At 48.4% G+C, this 23,574-nt stretch overlaps 1 protein-coding gene across 2 annotated transcripts in view; it reads right to left on the bottom strand.

Annotated features, from left to right (window-relative positions):
• Positions 1–20,210, bottom strand: part of TUB (TUB bipartite transcription factor) — an 86,560-nt gene extending 66,350 nt beyond the window's left edge. For both annotated transcript variants that reach the window (XM_082682987.1, XM_082682988.1), the window contains exon 1: positions 20,030–20,210. In XM_082682987.1, coding sequence (XP_082539113.1) covers positions 20,030–20,195 — 166 coding nt within the window. In that variant the 5' untranslated portion in view covers positions 20,196–20,210. The remainder of the gene's footprint in view (positions 1–20,029) is intronic.
• Between the last annotated feature and the right edge of the window lie 3,364 nt (positions 20,211–23,574).

Here is a 23,574-nt window from a genome sequence, read left to right as displayed (position 1 = left end):
TCAGAGAGAAGCTCAGCCCTGACCAGAGGTAGCAGACAGGAAGAAACGAAGGGAGTAGGGGTTAGGGCCCGACAGGAAATGAGGGGGAGCTGAATGAGGTGCCAAAAGACTCAGCCATCTGAGTCTTTGAAGATAATATTTCAAGTCGAAATGAATGTGAAATATACCCCCCATACACACAACAACCAAACTTTAAACAAGGTCAGGGTTCTAGGGGGGTCGGGGCCACTGGAATCAATGTGAGGTGGTAAGGCCAAGTCCTGCAATCAAGGGTTAGACCCTCTATTCACATTCTGATTCCGTTTTTTGCATGAACTTTGTTTTTGCATGAACTTTGATGTTTTTGCTTTAACTTCGATTTTCAAAAGTATTGTATTGAAATCTTAGTTATGTCAATCACTGGGCTTTTCAGTGGTCCCCATGTGCCTCACGCTAGTCTTGGGCCTGAAGGGGAGGACGGAGGAGTCAGGGGCAAGAGGGCCCCTGCTGCAGGCGGAAATATGTCAGAGGACCAGGAGCAGGGATTCCTCTCCGTTCTGACAGAGTCGGATTCAGACTTCCCGAGACCCGGCAACACCAAGACGGCCGATGAAGAGCCTAGGTGCCCAGCGTGCGCAGGGGCCCCTGCATGTGAGGGTGATGGTGACTCAGAAGATGGTTCCTATCTCCTGCCCTCCCTTGGGCTGGCTGCTTAGGGGAGGGAAGAAGGAGAGAGGGGAGCAGGGAATGGAGGGGGCGGGCAGGGAAGAGGCTGGCAGTTCCCTGCGACAGGGAGCAGGAGCAGCAGATTAGCTGTAATTGCCTGTAGCTGAGAGAGGCTGTTGATAAATGTTACTAATAATCAACCTTCAGATCTGACACCCGGCTCAGGCTGGGATGACTGTTTTGAATGGAAATCGAACCCAAACCAGTAATTACCCCAGTGAACGATGCCAGTCTTACGATGGAGCCTGTTCCAGGCAGACAAATGGCACCTGCGTGTCACTGTCAGTCCCTCGGGGGAAGAGTCTGCAAGGGGCCCCTTCCCAGGGTCATACCCAAGAGCACAAACTGGCCTGGCCTCCGCTGCCTCAGTGGGACATGGTCTCCACTCTCCTTCCTAGTAACTGCGGTGGGTGAGGGACACTTGACAATCATCCTTTGTCTCTAGGCAGGATCCAGAACTCATACCTCGCTGGCACGGTCCGTCTGCCCTGGGGCTGGGTGCAGGTCCCTTGTTGACATCACCCCTAGCTAGCAGAAGCAGATGCTTGAGGACGGGGGTGGCTGTCCTCCCCAACACAGATGCAGCCCTCCAGACCTCCAACTGGGACACTAGGACAACCACAGAGTTGGGCGCTGTTGGACTGGGAGGCTCCTGGAATGGCCTGAGCTGGAGCCAGGTGAGAGGCACAAGGCCACCATCAATGTGAGAGTCTGTCCCAGCCTCTAGCTCTGTTTCTGATGAGCGTGGGCTTGCTCCCAGTGCCAGACAATGGCAGGTATGCCTGGAAACTCTCCCCAGAAACAAGCAACTTCCTAGGGCCCCAGCTTGTGTCCCCTGGGCACCTCTTCCTCTCTAGAGGCCCCCTAGAATGCTGGCACCAACAGAACCAGACCAGAGGGGGAAGGCTACTCCTGTCTCTGAAGCAGCTCCCCTCCCAGATGCCTGGATCCCTCAGCCCCCACCCAGCTTCCCAGGAGGATAGCCAGGGCACCTGGCTCAGCTACAGTAGACAAGCAGTGACAAGCAGTGACAAGGTGTGAAGGGGTGGTCCCCCAAGTCTGTGTTCCTGGGTGTGGAGAGCGCTCAGCCTGGCAGAGAGGCACAGCAGGCTCATGGCCCCCACCACACCTGGTCTTGCACCAGGGGAAGGGGGAAGGGAGATTGGACCCATCCTCCCCCATTTCCCAAGGCTCAGGGCAAGAAGAGGGAGGGAGAGAGCACGCCAGTCTTTCCCCACCCCTACCCCTCAAAGTCAATTCTCTCCAGCACACCTGCCCCAGAAGCGAGCAGTGATGGCGACACTCTCTCTAGTGTCCATCACTCCCCACCACACACCCTCTCTGCTGTGCCCAGCCCTGTGCTCCAGAGACTAAGATGGTCCCTGCCTTCAGGGAGCCCTGGGGAGGCCGAGGATAAGAAGGTAACAATCAGTGGGACTGCAAGTCATCCCTAATGACCCCTCTGACTCTCAGGTAAAAATGCCCTGAATGACAGAGTCTGGAGCTATCATTGAGCTGCCTCAATGGGCAGAGAGAGCTGGGCAGACCTGGCAGGATTCAGAATGTGGGGATGACATCCTTGAAGGCTGTGGTTAGACTTAAGAGTTGAGGGTCAGAACGGGCGGCAGCCTCCCCAGCAGGCGCCGGCGCTGATGCCTCGAGGGTGCCACCTAGTGATGGCGCAGCAGGAATGCAGCTCTGTTTCAAGGCCCTGGGCTTTCCCTGGGCTCCTGTTCTTTCCCTGAACTCAGCTGTGTGAACAGGAACTGAGGAACAGGGTTTAGTCTTGTTCACAGAGGCCTGAGGATTGGAATAAAGAGGGCACAATGGGCCCCAGGAGTCTGGAAGCTCTAAGACAGCAGGCAGGGGAAGGCCCCTGCCTCTGGAGCTCCCTGGCTCCCTCCAGAGCATTCTGGTGCCCTATAATTACCTATTCACACAGCACTGTATCCCCACCATTCCACTGGGACCTCAGCTGTCACCTGCTCCTGGCCTGGCCCACAGGGAGAGGAGATAGGAAGCCCACACCAAGAATTGGCCTGCTCAGCCTCCCCGGTGCCAGAATTAGGTGCTCGTGGTCAGCTCCCCCACCCTGCTCCTGTGGCCTAGGAATTGGCTCACTTTCAGCCTAGGGTTAGGCAGGGGTGCTGCAGGTCTCAATCCTCAGCTATCAGGTAACCTACCGGATCTGGGAATACTTGTGGCCCCCGGTTACTTTCCTTTCTTAACAGGGAAAGTAGCAGTGCCAAGGTGTGAAGGAGTGGTCCCCCAAGTCTGTGTTCCTGGGTGTGGAGAGCGCTCAGCCTGGGTGAGCCAGTGGTGTGGGGCATGCGGAGGAAGGCAGGAGGGAGGCCCAGGTGAAGGGTAAAAAGGAGAGAGGACCGCAGACTACGTAATGGGGGTGGTGGGCAAGCGTTTTCTTAGAGGGCCAGATAGTACCTATTCCGGGCTTGCAAGCTGAGCTGTACTGAGCTCTGAGGCCAAGGTGGGAAAAGAGCCAAAGACAATATGTAAACGAACAGGAACTCCCGTGTCCCCTTAAGCTGTTTTACAAAAACAGGCTGCTGATCCAAACCAATCTCCCCGCCCACCATAGCGGTTGTCCATGTTGGACCCCCCCAAGGCCACAGCCCAACATGCCAGCTTGTAGCAGATGCTCCGTGGGGCACCGGTCCACTTCCTGGGCGCTGCCTCTTAGGGCAAGGCTGGGTGTGGGGTCACAAGGTGTAAGGTGCGGGGGCTGGAGTAGAAAAGGTCGGGGTGGTGAGCAGCATGGCCAGTGGGGACCCCCAGACCTCAGTCTGTCCCTCCCCATTCCCCAGCATGCACTCAGGGCTCTGGACACTCACCTGCAGCAGGAGGCTCCACGCAGTTGCTGCGACTCCCCTTCCTTCCCCTAGGGGGTCTCTGTCCCTCTAGCTGATGCCCCTCCAGCCCCTTCCCAAGCTGGAAACTCCTAAAGTTGGCTGGGGGGATGGGACTAAAATGCCCTAAGAACACGTCGCTGGACAGATGACACCCCTAGGACCATGAGGTGGCCTGAGGTGGGAGGAGGTGTAACCTGGCACCAGGATTCAGGGGCTGTGGAGGCCAGGCTGGAACCAACTGACTCCCCTGCCCAGGCAGGGCCCGGCTGGCCCCCACCTGGTCCCGGGACAGTCCACCAGAACCACCCCGGCCTCCCCACCTTAGCTGCCGTCCCCCCGCGGGTGGTGCCGTGGTGAGAAGATCGCCAGCGGTAGACTCGGGCTGAGCCCTGGGCTCTCCGGTTACACTAAAAGTGAGACCATGGAAGATGGTATCGAGGCCGCGTGAAGGCAGCGCGGGCTCATCCAACATTGATGCGCCCCAGATTGCCCCAGAGCCCCTCATGGCAGAGACAGGGTTCCCACTCCCAGCTCCTTTGGGCTGGACTGGGAGTGCAAAGGAGGGTCCTCCGCCGCCCTCTCCCACAGCTCATCACCCAAGATCACACAGACATCTATCAGCTCCCGCGTCTAAGTGGCCCCTCCTGCGTCCCAGTGTCTTGCTTAGTTCCCAGGTACTTCTGCAGCCCCCCAGCCTCGAAGAAGCTGCCCAGGTTCATGACCCCCACTGCACCTAGTCTTGTAGAAGGGGAAGGGGGTGTACACATCCTCCCCCCACTTCCCAAGGTGCACGGGAAGAAGGAGGGAGAGAGCAAACCAGTCTCCCCTTCCCACTGCCCCCCCCAAGTCAGTTCTCTCTGGCACCCCTGCTTTCATTCATATACATGACACACACATCCACATCACCACTCCTGGTGGCACACAGGTAGCTCCCTGCAAAGGTGCACAAACTCATCCATGTACACGCAGTGTGCACACACACCCTGGCACAATGTGCTCATACCCCAGATACATAATTACTGTTGCACACACTCAGTTGTATGAAAAACACACTCTCAGAAGCCTTCTCCCAGAGGAGCCCAGACCATCATTACACTGGCTCTCTGACACTTGGTGATGGAAAGAAGGAATGTCACCCAAACTGCCCCCACCCCACAGGGCCACCCAGACTGTGGAGGGAGGGGCCGGCGCTGGGACAGTGCCCTCTTGGTGCACTGTGGCATTCCCCGCATGGTGATTAGCAGGGCTGCAGGGCTGGAGAGGGCCCAGAGGTAAAGCCGGAGTGGGATTAAATCTTTGTTGAGGAATGTGACCTTGCAAGAAGATAATACTGGGCCCCTGTTACCCTGATGCAGGCCCTGCCGGATTCCAAATGTTCTTGGATGCAGGACCCTTCTTCCCCCCCACCTGCACAGTTCTAGCATCTAATTAGATGTGCAGAAGTCTGCCACCTTTAGCCACAGCATGAGCAAGCTGTTCCCTAATGCCCACTGACTTCCCCACAGCTTGGGCTGGCATGCATCAGACACACACACACACACACACACACACACACACAGCTAGGGTTTTCTTTGTTACTCTTTTTTTAAAAAAAATAATTAATTAATTTATTTATTTGACACAGATCGATCACAAGTAGGCAGAGAGGCAGGAGGGGGTGGGGGGGGAAGCAGACTCCCTGCTGAGCAGAGAGCCTGACGCGTGGCTCCATCCCAGGACCCTGAGATCATGACCTGAGTTGAAGGTAGAGGCTTAACCCAATGAGCCACCTAGGCACCCCATTACTCTTCATATTAGAGGAGACCAAAACATTTGCTCAGTTTCCGAGCAGGGCACAGATTAGGAGAACACAACTGAGCCAGGAGCTCTAACTGCTCCAACTTCAGGATAGCCCACGTTGCTCAGGATGGAAAGAAAAGGTTTGTGCAGTTCTCCCAAGTCCATGCTGGGTCAGAATGACCCACACAATACCCAGGCTTGGCATTTATCTGTCATCAGGGCACAAGATTTTTCAGAATGAAGGAGTCAGGTATCCACAGGTTCCTGTGAGTCCCTGCTTAAAAAGAACTGTCCTCCAGACTGTGTCTTTCTTTCTACCTTTGACCATAGAAATGATGTCCCCACCCCCAGGGTCTTTCTGTTTTTGTTTTTTTTTAAAGCTTCCTGTCACCCCACCTGGGAAACCAAACTGCCTGACAACGTCAAACCTCAGCGTGGGCAAGGTTCACCTCCATGACTTGCTCCTGTCTTGACTCCCTTATCACCCCCAGTCCCAATCACACCAACTGCCTGGGAGACAGACCATCCCCCCACACCCCTGCCCCACCCCTCCCATCTGCCCCAGTACAGTCAGTTTAGTCCTATTTAGCCATAAATCCAAAAAAGAAAAGTAGCTATGTTCCAAAGCTCTGGAACAAAGCAGGACCTCCAATCACCCGTCCCAGGGCTCCACATCCAGCCTCCCCTGCCAGCAATCCAGAAGCTGGGACTGCTATGGCCAGGACCTCTGATCCCAGCCTGCCCCATTCTTGTCCCCCCAGCCTGGCCTTGCCAACCACAGAACACATAGCAAGGCCATGGGTAATGTGCTCACAGCATACCAGAACTCAAAGAGGGCTCAGTCAAGCAGTCCAGCCTCTTCAGCTTCAAGGGAAACAGGTGCAGAGAGACAAGTGACTTGCTCAGAGCCAGAATGGGAATTAATGGAGGAGCCAGAATGAAATCCTGAATCCTGGATTCACAGCACTCTTTCCAACGTATGTCCCTGCTTCATAAAGCCCAGGCAAAGCATCACCTCTATCTCAGAGTAAACTGCTTGTGAACTTATTTGCCCCCGTGGTTGGTCTGCTGCCCCCAGGTCTGGTCTGCCCCTCTAATGCCCAGTGTCTCCCACCTTCTCTGCTCATTCTGACTCAGCAGCAGTAGGGACTAGGTCAGCTGGCTGGGCCCTATGGCTCCCTCTGTGTGATCTCTCAACAGTGGGGGCCTGAGTTCCATTCTGAAGGGAAGGGTCTGTTGCACTTCGGATGTGCTCAGGAATTCTTTTTTTTTTTTTAATTCTTTTTAAAAATTCTTTTATTTTTTTATTTGACAGACAGAGATCACAAGTAGGCAGAGAGAGAGAGAGAGGAGGAAGCAGGCTCTCCACTGAGCAGAGAGCCCAATGCAGGGCTCAATCCCACGACCCTGAGATCATGACCCGAGCTGAAGGCAGAGGCTTTAACCCACTGAGCCACGCAGGCATCCCGTGCTCGGGAATTCTTCACTGGGGCTCAATGTCTGGCCCTCTGGAGGAATCTGAATCTTGTCACCCATGCCTCAGGTGCTGGCTAAGGTCCCCAGACCCCGAGTTCCCATCTGACCCTGGAGGTCCTGCCACAGTGCCCCTCTCACCCAGCTGGTCCCAACTAGTGCCCAGCAGGTCCCTGGACTCCCTCCCTCGGTGCCTCAGCCTCCTCCCCTCACCTGCCCACTTTCCTCACACAGCTCCCTCTCGGGACAGGGCCTGCCTGGGCCACCACACCTCTCCCTGTTCCAGGAATGACTGAGCTTGCAGGTTCAGTGGGAGAGCAAAGTCCAGATAACCACAGCCAGACGGTAAAGAGCACTTGCCACATGCCAGGTGCTGTCCCAGGCGCTCCTTTTATTAAGCCTTACAAATTCTAAGCCACTGAGTCCTCACGATGATAAGTATGATTTCCTGAAGGTACTATTACATTCATTTTGGTAACAAGGCCACGGAGGCTCATGGTGGTTAAACAGCTTTCCCAAGGTCACACGTGCACTGTGCAAGTGCACTGAATACTGTGAAAGAACAACTTTCTGGAACACTAGGAAGCTGAGGCTAAAGCCATTGCTCGGGGAGCACACAGACACTGCCTGGCTTCCCCTCTCACCCTAGCCCCACTCTGGCCAAAGGTAGGCAGCTTTGCTGATATCGAGTTGGTTTAAGAACAAAGAGAGCCTAACATTTCTTTCTTGTGAGAAGAGAGACTGCATTTTGAAAACAGAAACACACATTCTGTTGATGTCAAGTACTCTCCAGACAGTGATGTGAGTGCTCAGTACAAAAGGCTACTCTTACAATAAGAATTTGGCTACTTTCTCAACTTGGCAGAAACCTACCTTTGCCGAGAGTATCACCAGCGCTGCATGTTCTGTGTGGAAACCAAGGAGCCAAAAGAAACTTGCACCAAGGTGTGCTATAGTGACTCCTGGCCAGTGTGGTCCCATTGCCACCAAGAAGCTCCAGGCCAATTAAATGAGGAGCTTCACTTTGCCTAACCCTAGGGTAGCTATGCCCGTGGTCTGTTTCTAGTTCACAGCCTACCCGAGAGTGTACACAATTCAATTCTCACTATGACCCTTCACTATAACAAAATCATCACTCCGATTTTACAGATGGCGAAACTGAGACTAAAGGATATTAAGTAACTACTTGATACACTTATGAACTGTTCCAATTTTGTTTTTTCTATTTCTACAAGTGGCACACATGATTTAAAAAAATTTTTTAAAGATTTTATTTATTTATTTGACAGATAGAGATCACAAGTAGGCAGAGACACAGATGAGGTTGGTGGGGGGAGCAGTCTCCCTGCTGAGCAGAGAGCCTGAAGTGAGGCTCCATCCCAGGACCCCAAATCATGACCTGAGCCAAAGGCAGAGGCTTAACCCACTGAGCCACCCAGGTGCCCCAGCACACATGATTTTTATAATCAATACAAACAATAAGGATTTTTCCACCTGGGTTACATTTACACAGCTAGTAAGAGGTGGAGCTGGGATTTGAACCAGGTCTGTAATAACAAAGCTCAAGCTCTTTCTACTGCTCCTTCTGTGCCATCTCAGCGATCCAGTCTCTTGGGAGTCCAAGCCCTCCCTAGACATGTTTAGCACAGGCCATGTCTTGCTTCCTTGCCTTTTGCTCCTATTCATAACTTATTGGCCACAGCTGGTTAAGCATCTGACTCTTGGTTTCAGCTTAGGTCATGATCTCAGGGTTGTGAGACTGAGCCTTGCATCAGGCTCTGCATGGAGTCTGCTTGGATTCTTTCTCTCCCTCTCCCTTTCTCAATACAACCTCCCCCCAACCATGGTCTCGCTTGCTCTCTCTCTTTCTCTCTCCCCCACCCCTTTTTCTCAAAAGAAAACAACTTATTACAAAGCTGCAAGAAGCAAAAGAGTGAGATATTGTTATAAGGATAAATATACAGACCAACTGAAAATCCAGGAATATATGCATCTATGGCCAGTGCTACGTTCTGTAGTGTCTTCAACAAAAGGTGCGGAGACAACTGCATACTGAATTTCCACATGCCAAGGAATGGAGTTGGATCCACATCTCACAAAAATGAACTCAAAATAGATCAATGGCCTAAATATATGCTCTAAAACCACTTAGAAGAAAATGGTAAATCTTCATGATTGTGGATCTGGCAATGAAATTATAAATATGACACCAATAGCATAAAAGAAAAAAATAGATAAATTGGACATCTTCCAAGTTAGAAACTTTTGCTTCAAAGCGTATTATCAAGAAAGTGAACGTTTTGTTCACTATAGGTGGGACTATAGATTGGTAAAACCACTATGGAAAACAGTATAGGTTTCTCAAAAAGTTAAAAATAGAGCTAGAACTACCATATGACCTAGCAATCCTGCTTCCAAAGGAAATGAAATCTGGACCTTAAACGGATATTTCTACTCCCATGCTCCCTGCAGCATTATTCACAATAGCCCAGATATGGAAGCAACCTAAATGTTGTTGACAGAGGAATGGATAAAAAAAATTGTTACACACACACACACACACACACACACAATGAAATAGCATGAAAAAAAATAAGGAAGTTGCCATTTGGGACTACATGGATGAACCTGGAAGACATGAAGCTAGATGAAATATGTCAGACACAGAAAGACAAATATTGCATGATCTCACTTATGTGGAATCTAAAATAGTTGAAGTCACTGACATGAAGAGTAGAACTGTGGTTGCCAGGGGCTGGAAAGATGGGGGAAATGGTGAAATGTTGGTCAGAGGGTACAAAGTTTCAGTCATCCAAGAAGAATGAGTCTAGAAATCAGATGTACAGCATGGGGACTGTCATGAACAACACTGTATTATATCCTTGAGATTTGCTATGAGAAAACATCTTAAGGTTTCACATCATAAAAAAAAAAATTCCCATCACACACACAGGAAAGGAAGGAAGGAAGGAAGAAAGAAAGAAAGAAAGAAAGAAAGAAAGAAAGAAAGAAAGGTAAGTGTGTGAGCTGAGCTGATAGGTATGTTAATTAGTTTGATTGAGGCCATCACTTCACAATGTGTACATACATCAAAACATCGAGTTGTACTCTTTACATATATATAATTTCTGTGTGTCAACTTTACCATAATAAAGCTGAAAAAAAAATCAAACTAACAAAAAATATCAACCAAAAGGCATGCATTAAAATGTCCAGTGTTAATAACCAAAACTGGGAAACATCTCAAGTATGCATCACAGTGGAATGGATAAGTTATGGTAAATCCACACAGAACACTACCCAGGAACGGGAGTGAGCAAAATGGAATTTAATGGTTTTTGCAAAAGCACCGATGCAGCCACAGTTAAACTAAAGAAGGAAGACACAGAAGAGTATCCCTGGTACTCTTAAGTTAAAAGTAGACAAAACTGGGGCACCTGGGTGGCTCAGTGGGTTAAAGCCTCTGCCTTCGGCTCAGGTCATGATCCCAGGGTCCTGGGATTGGGGCTCTCTGCTCAGCGGGGAACCTGTTTCCCCTCCCTCTCTGTGCCTGCCTCTCTGCCTACTTGTGATCTCTGTCTGTCAAATAAACAAATAAAAAAAAATCTTGAAGAAAAAAAAAGTAGACAAAACTAATCTCTCCAGTTCTAAGTTAGTCTAATGGAAGTCAGGTTGGGGGTAGTAGCCCTTGTGTTAGAGGGCAGAGGTAAGGAGGGGCTCTGGTCAGAGAGTGTATTCACTTTTAGTGAAAATTCAGCAAATTCTGTACTTTGACTTGTGTCAAAACTTTAAAACTTTATTGAAGTTTTTAAACCTCAATAAAAAGTTTATTTAAAAACAAACAAATGACACAGGCAAAGGACTTGAGCAGACATTTCTCCAAAGAAGATCTATGAATGGCTAAGAAGAGCCTGAAAAGATGTCCAACATTAGTCATCAGAGAAATGTCAATCTGAACCACAGTGAGAAACCATTTTGCCCATCCCAGGATGGTTTAAAACCAGGAAATGACAGGTGTTGGCAAGATGTAGAGAAATGGGAACCTCAGGCACCACTGCTGGGAAGGTAGAATGGTGCAGTTGCTGTGAAAAACAGCTGAGCAGGGCACCTGGGTGGCTCAGTCGGTTAAGCACATGCCTTCAGCTCAGTCATGATCCCAGGGTCCTGGGATCGAGCCCCCTCTTCAGGGTCCCTGCTCAGCGGGGAGCGGGGGGTTCTGCTTCTCCCTCTCCCCTCCCTCCTCCTCATGATCTCTCTCTTACTCTCTTTTTCTCTCAAATACATAAATAAAATCTAACAAACAAACAAACAAAACCAGTTGGGTGGTTCCTCCAAAAGCTAAATATGGAATTCATATATGATCCAGCAATTTCACTCCTATGATACAACCAAAGGAGTTGAAAACAGTGATTGGAACATATACCTGTACACCAGCATTTGCTGAGCCATTTTCACAATGGCCAAAAGATGAAAACAACTCGACTGTCCATCAACAGAGTGAAGCAGAAACAACATGTGGTGTAGGCATGCAGAGCAATGTTATTTGGTCAAGAACGGAATGATGTATCCATGTACTCTACAGCATGGAGACAGCTTGAAGACTTCCATTTAGGTGAGGTGGTCAGACACAAAAGAAAAAACACTGTATGATTTCACTCACATGTAATATCTAGAACAGGCACTTTATAAAGACAGAAAGGAAATTAGAGGTTACCAGGGGCTGGGGAGAGGGGCCAGTGAGGAGCTATTTCTTACTACATACAAAGGGTTTAGAATGATGAACGAGATTTGGAAATAGTGGTGATGGTTACATGGCATTGTGAATGTACTTGATGCCACTGAACTGCACACTGAGAAGTAAGGAAAACACAAAAGAAGTAAAAAAACACAAAACATATTGCTATACACTAACAATTAACTACCGGAAATTGAATGAAAAATATACTATTTACATTATCATTCAAAAATATTCAATACTTCAGGATAAATCTTATGAAAGAGGTAAAAGACTTATACTCTGAAAACTACAAAATGTGCCTGAGAGAAATGAAAGGTGATCTAAATAAACAGAAAGATATATCACGTTTATAGGTGAAAAGCCCAACATTACCAAGAGTCAACTCTCCCCAAACTGATCTACAGATTCAACACAATCCTAATTAAAATCCCAGCAGGCTTTGGTTTTGTTTTACAGAGCTTGAAAATATCTTTGGTATTTCTTTAATTTATTATTTTTTTAAAGATTGTATTTATTTATTTGACAGAGATCACAAGTAGGCAGAGAGGCAGCCAGAGAGAGGGGGAAGCAGGCTCCCTGCTGAGCAGAGAGCCCTATATGGGGCTTGATCCCACGACCCTGGGGTCATGACCCCAGCCAACCAAAGGCAGAGGCTTTAACCCACTAAGCCACCCAGGCACCCCTTGAAAATATCTTTGTAAAAGGAATGTGAAATTAACAAGGACCCAGAATAGCCAAACAGCTTTGAAGAAGAGGACCATCCTGCTTTCTCCAGGGCTTGGGTGAATGACTCTCCAAGTCATTCCTTTGCTCTTGCTTTGAAACCACACTCACCAAGCAAACTTTTGTTTTTTTTTGCCAAGTAGCTTGAGAATTGGGGATGGGCCCTGGGCAGGACAATAAACACCGCAGATACTGCAATGATCTTCACAACTCTAGAGTAACAAATGGGTCTTCTGGTTTGGGAGAGAAGGAGGAGGAAGAAAAAGGAAAAAGAAGGAGGAGGAGGAGGAGGAGAAAAGGAGGAGAAGGGGGAGGGAGAGGGGGAGGAGGAGGAAGAGGAAGAACAAGAAGAAGTGAAAGGAACAACAACAACAACAACAAAGTTGAAGGTCTGAAACTACCTGATTTCAAGACCCTTTACAAAGCTATAGTCATCCAGATAGTGTGGTATTGGCATCGAGGTAAGCAAATAGATCAATGGAACAGAACAGAGAGTAGAAAAATAAATACGATGACAACTGGTTTTTGATAAAGGTGAAAAAAAAGTAAAGTCTTTTCAATAAGTAGTGCTGGAACAATTAGATAGCTTTCTTTTTTTCAATGAACCTCATTTCATGTACAAAAGTTGAGTCAAAATGAAGCACAGACCTAAAATGTTAAACCTAAAATTAGAAAATCCCTAGGAGAAAACTTCTGTTGCCTTGCATTAGCCCATGATTTCTTAGATAAGACACCAGAAGAACGATCCATACCCCAAAGATACAGATGTAGTGAGAGGAAGGGGCACACGAACCCCAATTTTCATAGCAGCAATGTCCATAATAGTCAAACTGTGGAAGGAGCCAAGATGTCCTTCAACAGATGAATGGATAAAGAAGATGTGGTCCATATATACAAGGGAATATTACTCAGCCTTCAGAAAGGATGAACCTCTACCACTTCCATCGACATGGATGGAACTGGAGGGGATGATGCTGAATGAAGTAAGGAAGCAGAGAAAGACAATTATTATATGGTTTCACTCATATGTGGAACATAATAGCATGGAGGACCACAGGGGAACGGAGGGAAAATTGAATGGGAAAAAATCAGAGAGGGAGATGAACTATGAGAGACTCTGGACTCCAGGAAATAAACTGAGGATTACAGAAGGGAGGTGGGTGTGGAGAAGGGGTAACCAGGTGACAGGCATTAAGAAGGGTACATGTTGGAATGAGCATTGGTGTTACACACAGCTAATGAAATCACTGAACACTACATCAAAAACTTATAGGGGCGCCCGGGTGGCTCAGTGGGTTAAAGCCTCCACCTTCAGCTCAGGTCATGATCCTAGGGTCCTGGGATCAAGCCCCACATCAGGCTCTCTGCTTGGCAGGGAGCCTGCCTCCCCCTCTGCCTACTTGTGATTTCTGTCTGTCAAATAAATAAATAAAATCTTTAAAAAAAAACCTTAAGATATACTAAATGCTGGCTAACTGAATATAAAAAAAAAAGAGAATACACTGGCAAATTGGGCTGCAGAAAGCAAGACTTCTGCTCTTCAAACTATATAAGAGACTAAAAAGAAAGTCAAAGATTTGGAGAAAGTATTTGCAGGTCACATATTTGATAAAGGACATACATCTAGAATATGCAAAGAATTCGCAAAACTCAATAGTAAGGACACAAATCACCTAATAACAAATGGGAAAAGATTTTAACAGATATTTTCCCCCAAAAAGAAGCATGGATGGCAAATAAGAACATGAAATTATGCTCAATAACATTAATCATTAAAGAAATGCAAATAAACTCAAAATAACCCATCACTACTACATAATTATTAGATGGCCAAAATTTAGAAGACTGACCATACCAACCTGTCCCAAGGATGTAGAGGAATTAGAACTCTCATCCATGGCTCAGGGTAATGCAAAATGGTCCAACCACTTTGGAAAAGTTGTAGTTTTTAAAAAGTTAAATGTATACCCCCTTGCAAAACAAACCAACCAACAAACCCAATGTATGCCAACCAAGTGATCCGGCTAGCCCATTCATAGGTATTCACCAAAGAGAAATTAAAAAAACATGTCCATACAAAGACCTGTACATAAACAATCACAAAAGTTATATATAATTGTAATAGTCAAAAAGTGGAAACCACCCAAGTGTCTACGAACAGAGGAGTGGCTAAGAAAACAACGGTATCTCCACATAATGGAATACTACTAAGCAAAAAAAGAAATGAACTCCCGAGTCATGAAACATGGAAAAATATCAAAATAACTACAGTTGCATTAAAAAAGCCAGACCGGGCGCCTGGGTGGCTCAGTGGGTTAAAGCCTCTGCCTTCGGCTCAGGTCATGACCCCAGGGTCGTGGGATCAAGCCCAGCATCGGGCTCTCTGCTCAGCAAGGAGCCTGCTTCCTTGTCTCTCTCTGCCTGCCTCTCTGCCTACTTGTGATCTCTGTCTGTCAAATAAATAAGTAAAAATCTTAAAAAAAAAAAAAAAACTAGACCAAAAGAAAAAAAAAAAAAGTACACACAGAATGATCCCAATTATATAAAATTCTAGAATATGCAAATCAGATCAATGGTTCCCTGAGGACAGAAGGGGGAAAGGGGTTAGCGGAAGAGCAGGAAGGAGTTATTACAAAGGGTCACACTGGCCTCCTTGGTGTACTGAAATACACTAAGTATACTCTTACCTTAGGACATTTTCACCTGCTGTTCCCTTTCTGTGAACATTCTTTCCCATTCACTCCCTTGCTTTTTATATATCTCTGCTGAAGTATCACCTTATCAGAAAGAGTTTCCCCAACCAGACAAAAAATATATATATATTTATATATAAATATTTATATATAAATATATATATTATATTTATATTATATATATTATATTATATTTATATATATTATATATATGTATCTCACAACATATTCACCTCTATCCCAATCACCCCATAGTCATATTCTCTCCCTTTTGCTCAGCTCTATTTTTCTTCTTTGCAATTAGCATATTAGATGTTAGATATCACTTAGCAATGACATGTCATATGCACATTTTCATCCGTGTCTATCTCCCCCCAAGAGACAGTAAGAGTTGTGGGACTAGAGAGTTTATTTTGTTCACTGCTCTGTCTCCAGCACCTATAACTTTCTCTGCCATTCAGGAGGGGCTCAAAAATATACATATATATATTTATTTTTGTGAAAAAATTTTTTGGTGACCAAAAAAAAAAAACAAAAACATTTTGAGTGAATAGATGACTACCTTCAAAGGCAGCTACTATTCTTATTATCTTTTTGTAGGTGGAAGTTGCTTGTCGAAAGTCACAAAACCAATTATTGAGGGAGCTGGGCTTCAATATCATGTCACTGTGATCAGAGTCATGGTGACTCTGAAACCCAAATTGCAAGCAATTATGTACATCATCTCAGAGTCTGGGGGGGCCACACTCAAAACAAAGAGATCACCATGAAACAATGCAGTGAGAACCTCGGACCATGAGAACACAAGTCAGTTCGCTCCTCCTGAGGGATCATCTGGCAACAATCATCCAAATCTGACACCAACAACCTGTCTTCAAGCAGTTCTTGCTAATCAAATAATCCAACATGAGGGAAAAAATATTACACATATAAGTATGTTTATCATGGAATTACTTATATTAAGAAAGAATTGGAAATGACAAAAAAGTCCCCCAAAAGGGAGTGACAAAGGAGATGCGGCAGTGATGTGGAGTCAGGAAGTTACAGAAGATCCAGCCCAATGTGATCAGTTTTTCTCAAAGGAAGTTCTGGGCTTGGGGGTGTGGAGTCCGGTCCAGTTAGAGGGGCCTTGAGTATGAGGCAGAAGAGCCACTGGGGTGGGAGGGGAGTGAAGCTAAGCAGGGAGAAGGGAAAGACTGCTGATGGCACAGCTGGAAAGGAAGTCCCTGAACTGTGGGGACAGTCAGCAGGGCCACGCAGGTGTTGCGGCAGCATTCTGATGCCATGATGGCCAAGAAGTGGGGGCTCTACTGCTGGTCCACACAGGGCTGGAGTTGCGGCAAGCATGTGCAAGGAGACAGAAAGTGATGGTAGTGCGTGAGTCACGATCTCCCATGTGGTCCAGGCTGGGAAAGGAAGAAGAGAGCCCAGGAAAATGCTGGCAGGAGAAAATGCAGACATGAAGGCACCAGATGACTCGATAATGTGGTGGGAAGAATGTATGAGGGAGGTGCAGAAGGCCAGAGATTGGGATATTAGCATCTAAGATTTCAAAAGTGAGGCAGTCTTGGGGGCCAACATCTAGGAATGTATCCTGTGAATAACCAAAGAGAAGTTTCTAGAATGGCAAAGGTCCAGAAATTGTGAGTGAAGAGTGCTAGTTGGTAACGTACATAAGCCCTGAAACCTCCAGGATCATGACTGGAGCAAATGAAGGCAAGAAGGTTAACCAAGTGCCAAACTCCTAAGAACGCATGGACTTGAGGGTACATACTGCATGCTGGTCATCTTTCGTACATTGTCTCATTGTATCTTCATAATAATCAGGGATATAGATAAGAAGAGACAGATGGAATGGTTAGACTTGGAGAGTTCAAGGCCACTGTCGAAGTTTTGAGTTCATTTGGCTAGAAGGATGTCGAATAGAGAATACAGCATTATTGGTGAAGGGTCTGGCTTTGAATCTGTTGAGTTCAGGTGTTGGTGGAACATATACCTGATGTCCACAAGCATTTAGAGACGTGTGGTTCAGACTCAGCAAAAAGACTGGAGTTGCAGATATGGATTTCTAGTTTAAACTGGGTGATAAATGGGACCAGGGTATATAGCCCGAGAATAGAATGTAACAGAATAGAATGGAAGAGAGGGGAATTTTGGCATGTGCTCACATTGGGACAGGGGGGACCAAGAAGAGTGAGCAATTAAAGAGACATGGGCCGCATATTGGGGTAGAGTGTAAAAATGGCCACAAATTCTTTATAGCTCTTCCCTTCAAAAGCTGAAAGTTATTGCTCTCTCCTGAATGTGGGCTGACCCTTTGACTTTCTTTGACCAATACAATGTGGCAGAGTGATGTGCATGTCCCACTCCTAGGCCTCAAGAGACGTTGTAGCTTCTGCTTTCTCACTGGGAATCTTATACCAGAATGTGAACAAACCCGGGCTAGCCTACAAGAAGATGAGAGAACATCTCTCTCCCTCTCTTTCTCCCTGGAGAGAGGCTCCAGATGTGCTAACCCTCACAAGCTGAAGCACCACGTGTGTCAGCAAGTGCCACCAAGAAAAGCCATACCTGGGCCATACCACAAAAACTGCCCAGCTGAGCCCAGCCCAGATTGCTGATCCACAGAATTTTCAGTTAGCCACAACAACTCGTCTTTTAAGCCATTAAATTTAAGAGTGATTTGTTACATGGTAAGAGATAACTGATACATATATGGCCTGAGAAGCAAAGGCGGAAACAGAGGAAAAGAACAGGTAATATAATGCAGAGAGGTCAGCTTCTGTCGGGACATGAAAGACAGTGGTTTCTTGGGTTCAAAGATGTGGTAGGGCAGAAGCCAGAGAACAGGGTCAGAAAGTATTAATTGTCAACAGTGGGGCGGTTTGCTTCTAGGGGGTGAGGATGGGGGCAGCAGGATCACAGAATTTTACTTTTAATACCTGGGTACTATATACATGAGTTGCTTATATAATATTTTTAAGTTTATTGAGGACTGTACAATTTTTAAATAATTCAATTCTTAAAAATTTTTAAAAACTAAGTACTAACTGGAGAATGGAGGTGGGTGATATAGACCAATGCTTCCAGAGAAAAAGCCGAACCAGCCCTGGCCAAGTCATCTGGGAAGGATTATGCAAATCTTGACTCCAGAGTTCCATGTCTGGAGATTCAGATTCAGTTAGTTTGGACACAGACCAGGGAAGCGACTTTCTTCCCATGACTCCCCAGGTGCTGAGACTGTCAGGGTGAGAAGAAAAGCGTGCTGAGGACAGAACCCCAGGAAAGGTCTTGATTTAGGAATCTAAACAAGAGAACAAATATTTTCAAACTAAGCCTATGCTCTCAGAGACTTTTACAATATTTATGAATAAAACAGCAATGGGTACCACTTATTACTATGTTAGCTCATCTAATCTTTCTAATCCTTTCCATTTCACAGAAAAAATCGAAGCCTAGAGAAGGAAAGTGACTTGCTCCAGGTGAGTTAGGTGGAGTCAGAATTTGAACCCAGGCTGTAATTCCCCCAGTGTTGCTGGTTTTGTTTGTTTTTGTAGGGGAAAAGTCTAGCTATTATATAAAATTATCTCAACTTAAAAGTTTACCTCCCATGTCTGTATTAAGCCTTCAGCATATGCTACCACTGATTTCTGCTAGAATCTGGACTGTGAGCTTGTCCGGGGGAAGGAATTGTGTCTTTTTATCTCCAGGGCCCCACACATAGTTTGCCGTCAATACATACTGGTTGAATAAGCGAATGAATGTGTGGCTTGGGGTCTAAACACAAGGTTGGAGGGTTTGTTATTTTAAGTTTACTACTTGGATCATTTTAGAGTTCCCATCCATAGGAGAAACACTTTTCAAAAGGGCACTATCACTGGAATTAGGCGGTGGGCAGCAAGCAGATAGCTAGGATCCTCCAGTGCATGGTTCAGGAGGAAACAGAATCAACCAGTTCAGACATTTCACCCCTAAGAAGGCGCTGAAAGCAAACAAAGGGGTGGACCAGCTGCATTCGTCTTGAGGAGGAAGGTTGACAAGCTTGAGTAGGTTTACAGGCTGAGAGATCCACGGTAGAGGGAAAGACGAAAAAGCAAAAAGATGGGACCAACTGGGAGAGAGTTAATAGGGTTCTAAGGGGATGCACCTGGGGCAGGAGGGACACCTGTTCCTCTGAACCTCTGGAAAGACCTAAAAGACCGGCTGTCAGAGATGCAGCAATGTTTTCAGCAGAGTGAAGGGAAGGAGTGCACCAGAAGCAGGACTTGAGGGGAGGGGGCAGCCCAGTTCATGAAGTTTCTCTTCCAGCTCTCACCATTTAGGGCCATGGATTGGAAAATTTAACTCCAGAGATCCTCATGGGGTTATGAACTTTGAAAACAACAGTAACAAAAACCTATCTACTATCATCATGGCTTCATTTTAAAAAGCGAAGTGACATTTAACACACCAAAAATAGGCAGAAAGGACAAAAACCTCAGAATAAATCTCCGCTTGACGACCAACTCATTCCCTTGTCCTCATTTTTCTCATTTCACCTGGAAGGATGATTGCTCCCTGCAGGACGAGTGCGTGGGGAGCTCGGCGCCCAGCCGCCCAAGCCGGCAGCCTCTCTGGGTCCCCGCGGGGCGGGCAGGCAGCCTGGCAACCCGGCGCGCGCCCCGACAACCGGCCCCCGGCTGCCCTCCCGCTCCTCCGAGCCGGCGGCCGACAACCCGCAGGTCCCGGCGGCGAGTGGCGCCGCTCCCCGCACCGCGGGGTCCCCCCTCGCCCCACTGCGCCGAGGGCCCGGCCGCCCCTCCACGCTCCCTCGAGCTGTTGCGGCGCTGGGGGCGGGCCACCGCAGGGCAGCGGGACTGGGATGGGGGTGGGGGGCAGCTCGCCCGTCCCGGCTTCGGATATCCGCGGCTCGGGGTTCCCACCACCCCGACGCCCGGGGGTCTGCTCGCTGCCAGTGCCGCTTCTCCCGCCGGGGTGCGCGCGGGGGAGGGCGCCCACGCAGGGCCACGCGGAGGGCGGTGGGGAGCCCACTCTTCAGGCGGCCGCCCTACCTGTCGTAGCTCCAGCGGCTGTAGGACAAGGTCCGGTGGCTGCTGACTCCCTCCATCGCCGCTTCCCAGCTCTGCTCCGAGCTCCGCGGCGGCGGCAGAGGCTGCGCTGGGCTCTGCGCTCGCTCGCTGCGGGCCGGGCAGGGGCGCGGGCGGAGGACTGTACCATTCGCCCCCCCGGGGGGTGACCCCCCCTCCGGCTCTGCCAATGGCGGGGACGCGCAGACTGCGGAGACCCGGGCCCGCGGGGCCCCCTCCCCCGCGCTCCGATCCCGCGGGGGCGCGGCTGCTGCAGCCGGGCGGCTTATTTATTTATTTCCGATGTGTGCTCCGCGTCGCCATGGTAACCGCTCCATCTTCTCCGGCGTCACTAGGGCACCGCAGCTTTCAAACCTTCCCGGGATAGGGATTCCTAAGAGGCTGTCCCTTCTGCTCGCCGTACTCGGGCTCCCTCTGCAGAGACGCCTCCTCCTTCCTGGCGCGGAGTCCCATCCATTCACTACCTCCAATCTTCCGCTTCAATTATCCCCTTCTTAGGAATGGGAAGAGTAGCCCCCGCCCCCGGAATTTTGAGGACTTCTGCCGCCTTCCAGCCCCTTTCCCCCTAGAACGTAAGTCCTTTACCGGAGTCCCCCTCTCCTAAAAGTGTCGAGACTCAGCCCCCTCGTTACCCAAATGAAAACCCACTTCTCCTTCCCTATTGCCCCGGTTCCCTTGGCCCCGCTATTTAGCATATAGTGGCCCCCCTTGGGTTCGGAGGACAAAGCTCTGACAATACACCCATTTCTAGGCCGGCTCTGTGTATTTTCCTTGTGCTTTCACTTCATTACTACTAAAATTACTTTGGAAAAAATCCAGCTGTGTTGGCTCAACTCGCGGAGTGTTTTCTTCATCCATACTTGCAAGAGGATGGCCCAGGGAAGGCCCTAGGGAGAGAGGCTTGCCCCTCCCTCTCCTCCCTTCCCCCACTCTGGGCTGCTGGCTGTGGGGATTTACAGGTATAATCTTCTTGCAGAGGTCGCAGAAGCCTAAGAAGGACCTTTCAGTGCAGCTGCTGGGGGAGGCTGAGACCAGGAGCAGGGTGGAGAGGCCAGAGTTCCCTGAAGGGGGAGCGCTGGGCTGTAGACTTTGGGGCTACACTAATCCAAGGATCAGGGCCAACTAGGTGAAAACAGACTTGCTGTGAACCCTGCAGGTTACAGGCCTCCAAGTGGCAGCACACCTGTGGCATCCAGCCCACAAAAGTGCTTTTGTTTTTCACTAAGTTGACAACAATTAATGAAGAGATTTAATAGATTGGGCTTTTTGTCCTCTCTTGAAAACTAAGAAAATCTGACAACTCTTGGACCGGCCTGCAGCATGGCAGGCATAAAGCCAAAAAGTGGCTGCTCTCCTTACAAGGAGCATGTGCTCTCCTGCGGGCCTCTGGCCCCTGCCAGCCGGCTGCTTGCACTTTTAGAACCTGTCCTTGCAGCTTTGGAGTTTGCCACCCTGGGCAACAGTCATTCTCCAACCCATGGTTTCCCATGGCCCTCAGAGTTGGGCAAATGCATCATTAACCAGTATTTACCAAGGATCTGGTCTTCAGCAAAGTGCTGTAAATAGCAAGCAAACACTGTCCTTCCCTTGTGGGGTTTAGAGACTGACATGCATGGACTGACTCCCAAGGAGAACGCCTGTTTCTGAACCACATCTTGATGCTGAGAGTCTTGGCATATCTGTGACCTCAGGAGTGGTGGACTGGGACTCCAGAATCAAATTGTTACAAGTGTGTGAAGGCTTATTTCATTTTTTGGGTAATGGTGAGTGGAGAATGCCCCTATCTGGAGAATGTGTGGGGTTTGTGGGAACTTCCACAGTCACTGCAGAACCAAAACCCAAGCTGCTGACTTGCACATTATTAGACAAGTATCTGAGGGTGTTCTTTCTCTGAAGGATTGATGGAAGAGCAATAGAACCTAAGAGGGAGACACCGTCAACAAGAAAGGTCTTACATCGCCCCACTCCAAGCCATGCTGGCTCAGAACTGGGAGCCACAGAGACCCCTGAGGCTGACACTGGGCACTGGCTGCCAGGACCCTGCAGCCTGCCTTGGTGAGGCCACGGGAGGCAGTAGGAAGAAACACTCCACATCATCATCAGGGAGCCAGGCAGTTGGCATAAGGCAGGAGGATTATAGCTATAAGAGCCAACAATAAGAGCCAACTTACAGCTGTAAGAGTGGGTGTGCTGGACGCCTAGACCCTCACCTCCAAATCCTGACACCCCTAAATGTACAGATAAGAAGCCCAAAGTCAGGTGTTTTGAGCCAGGGCTGAGAGCTGTGGAAAAGCTACATCCCAGACATTCTGGAATAATCCCTGGGGGAGCCCTGGGCTAGGCAGATGGAAGAGCCTACCAAAGCCCCAGAGAAAGGACCCTCGGCCCTTACCAATGGCAGTAGCCATGCGTTAGCATTCTGTGGGAGGGAGACTGTGGCAGATTTAAAGCACGATCGCTGAATCTTTGACGTTCCTCTCATTGAGAAGTAAGGTCTATGATACCTCACAGTGAATCTCTATGCTATGCGATTTCTGAGGTTAAGTAATAAATGGCCTTATGGTTTACTGAAGGAACCCCAACTACCCTGTGGTTACTGTGCTGTGAGGAAGGCTAACCCGCAAGGGAAGGTCATATGTAGATGCTTCCACTGACAGTCCAAGCCGAGCCCAGCCTTCTTCACATCACCCAAGCACCGCACACAGAAGAAAGAAGCCTTTGGCAGATTACAACCCCTTGTCCTTAAAGTCATTTCCAGCTACTTGAGTCTTCCCAGCAGAGGCGCTAAACATTATGGAAGAAAGACAAGTCAGCAGCGAGTACCCAGACCTGACCCAGAAAATCCATGAGGACACAAAAACGGTTGTTGCTTCCCACCATAGATAATCAGACAGGCAGAATTCATCTCAGAGGAGCTGGTTCTTTTTCCCTGAACGCTGAATAATGGGTCTTTTGACTGTGAGACGAATGGTCCCATTTAGTTTACACAGAAGAGCTGCAACAAGGAAACTCGAATGTTCTGCATAGTAAAGCAACAGGAAGGTTGGAGTTGTCCTCTGGTGGCTAATTGATGGCTGGAAAGAAGAAGGCTGAGTAAGCAGAGATGGTGAAATGGCAGAGGACTTAGAGTCTGAGAACTCATGAGTTGAGAAACTCCTAGTCAGGGCTGAGCAAGGAACTTGAGGTATAGAGGTACCGTACAAATGCTACCATAATTTGGCTTTGTCCCACACATGGGACAAAGGAGAGCAGGAGGAGGGCAGCAAGCCAAGCAGCTTGTTGGAAATGGAGAATTAAGTTAGGAGCAGGAATGCAAAGGAGACCCGGAGAACATGCCCTTCTGGAAATCCTTGGGCATATTAGGGAGGGCCTTCTAGACTACCCCAAATAAAAGGAGCCAGGCTGTAGATAGTGGTCCTGGAACTAGGGTCCTAGCTACCCTAGAGCAAGGTGGGACCGCTCAGCCATGTGAGGCCATACTGTCTAGCACGTTTCTCAGAGAACAAACA

Source organism: Mustela nivalis, assembly GCF_964662115.1.
Source record: "Mustela nivalis genome assembly, chromosome: 9".
NCBI lineage: Eukaryota > Metazoa > Chordata > Mammalia > Carnivora > Mustelidae > Mustela > Mustela nivalis.
This window is presented reverse-complemented; position numbering and strand designations above follow the sequence as displayed.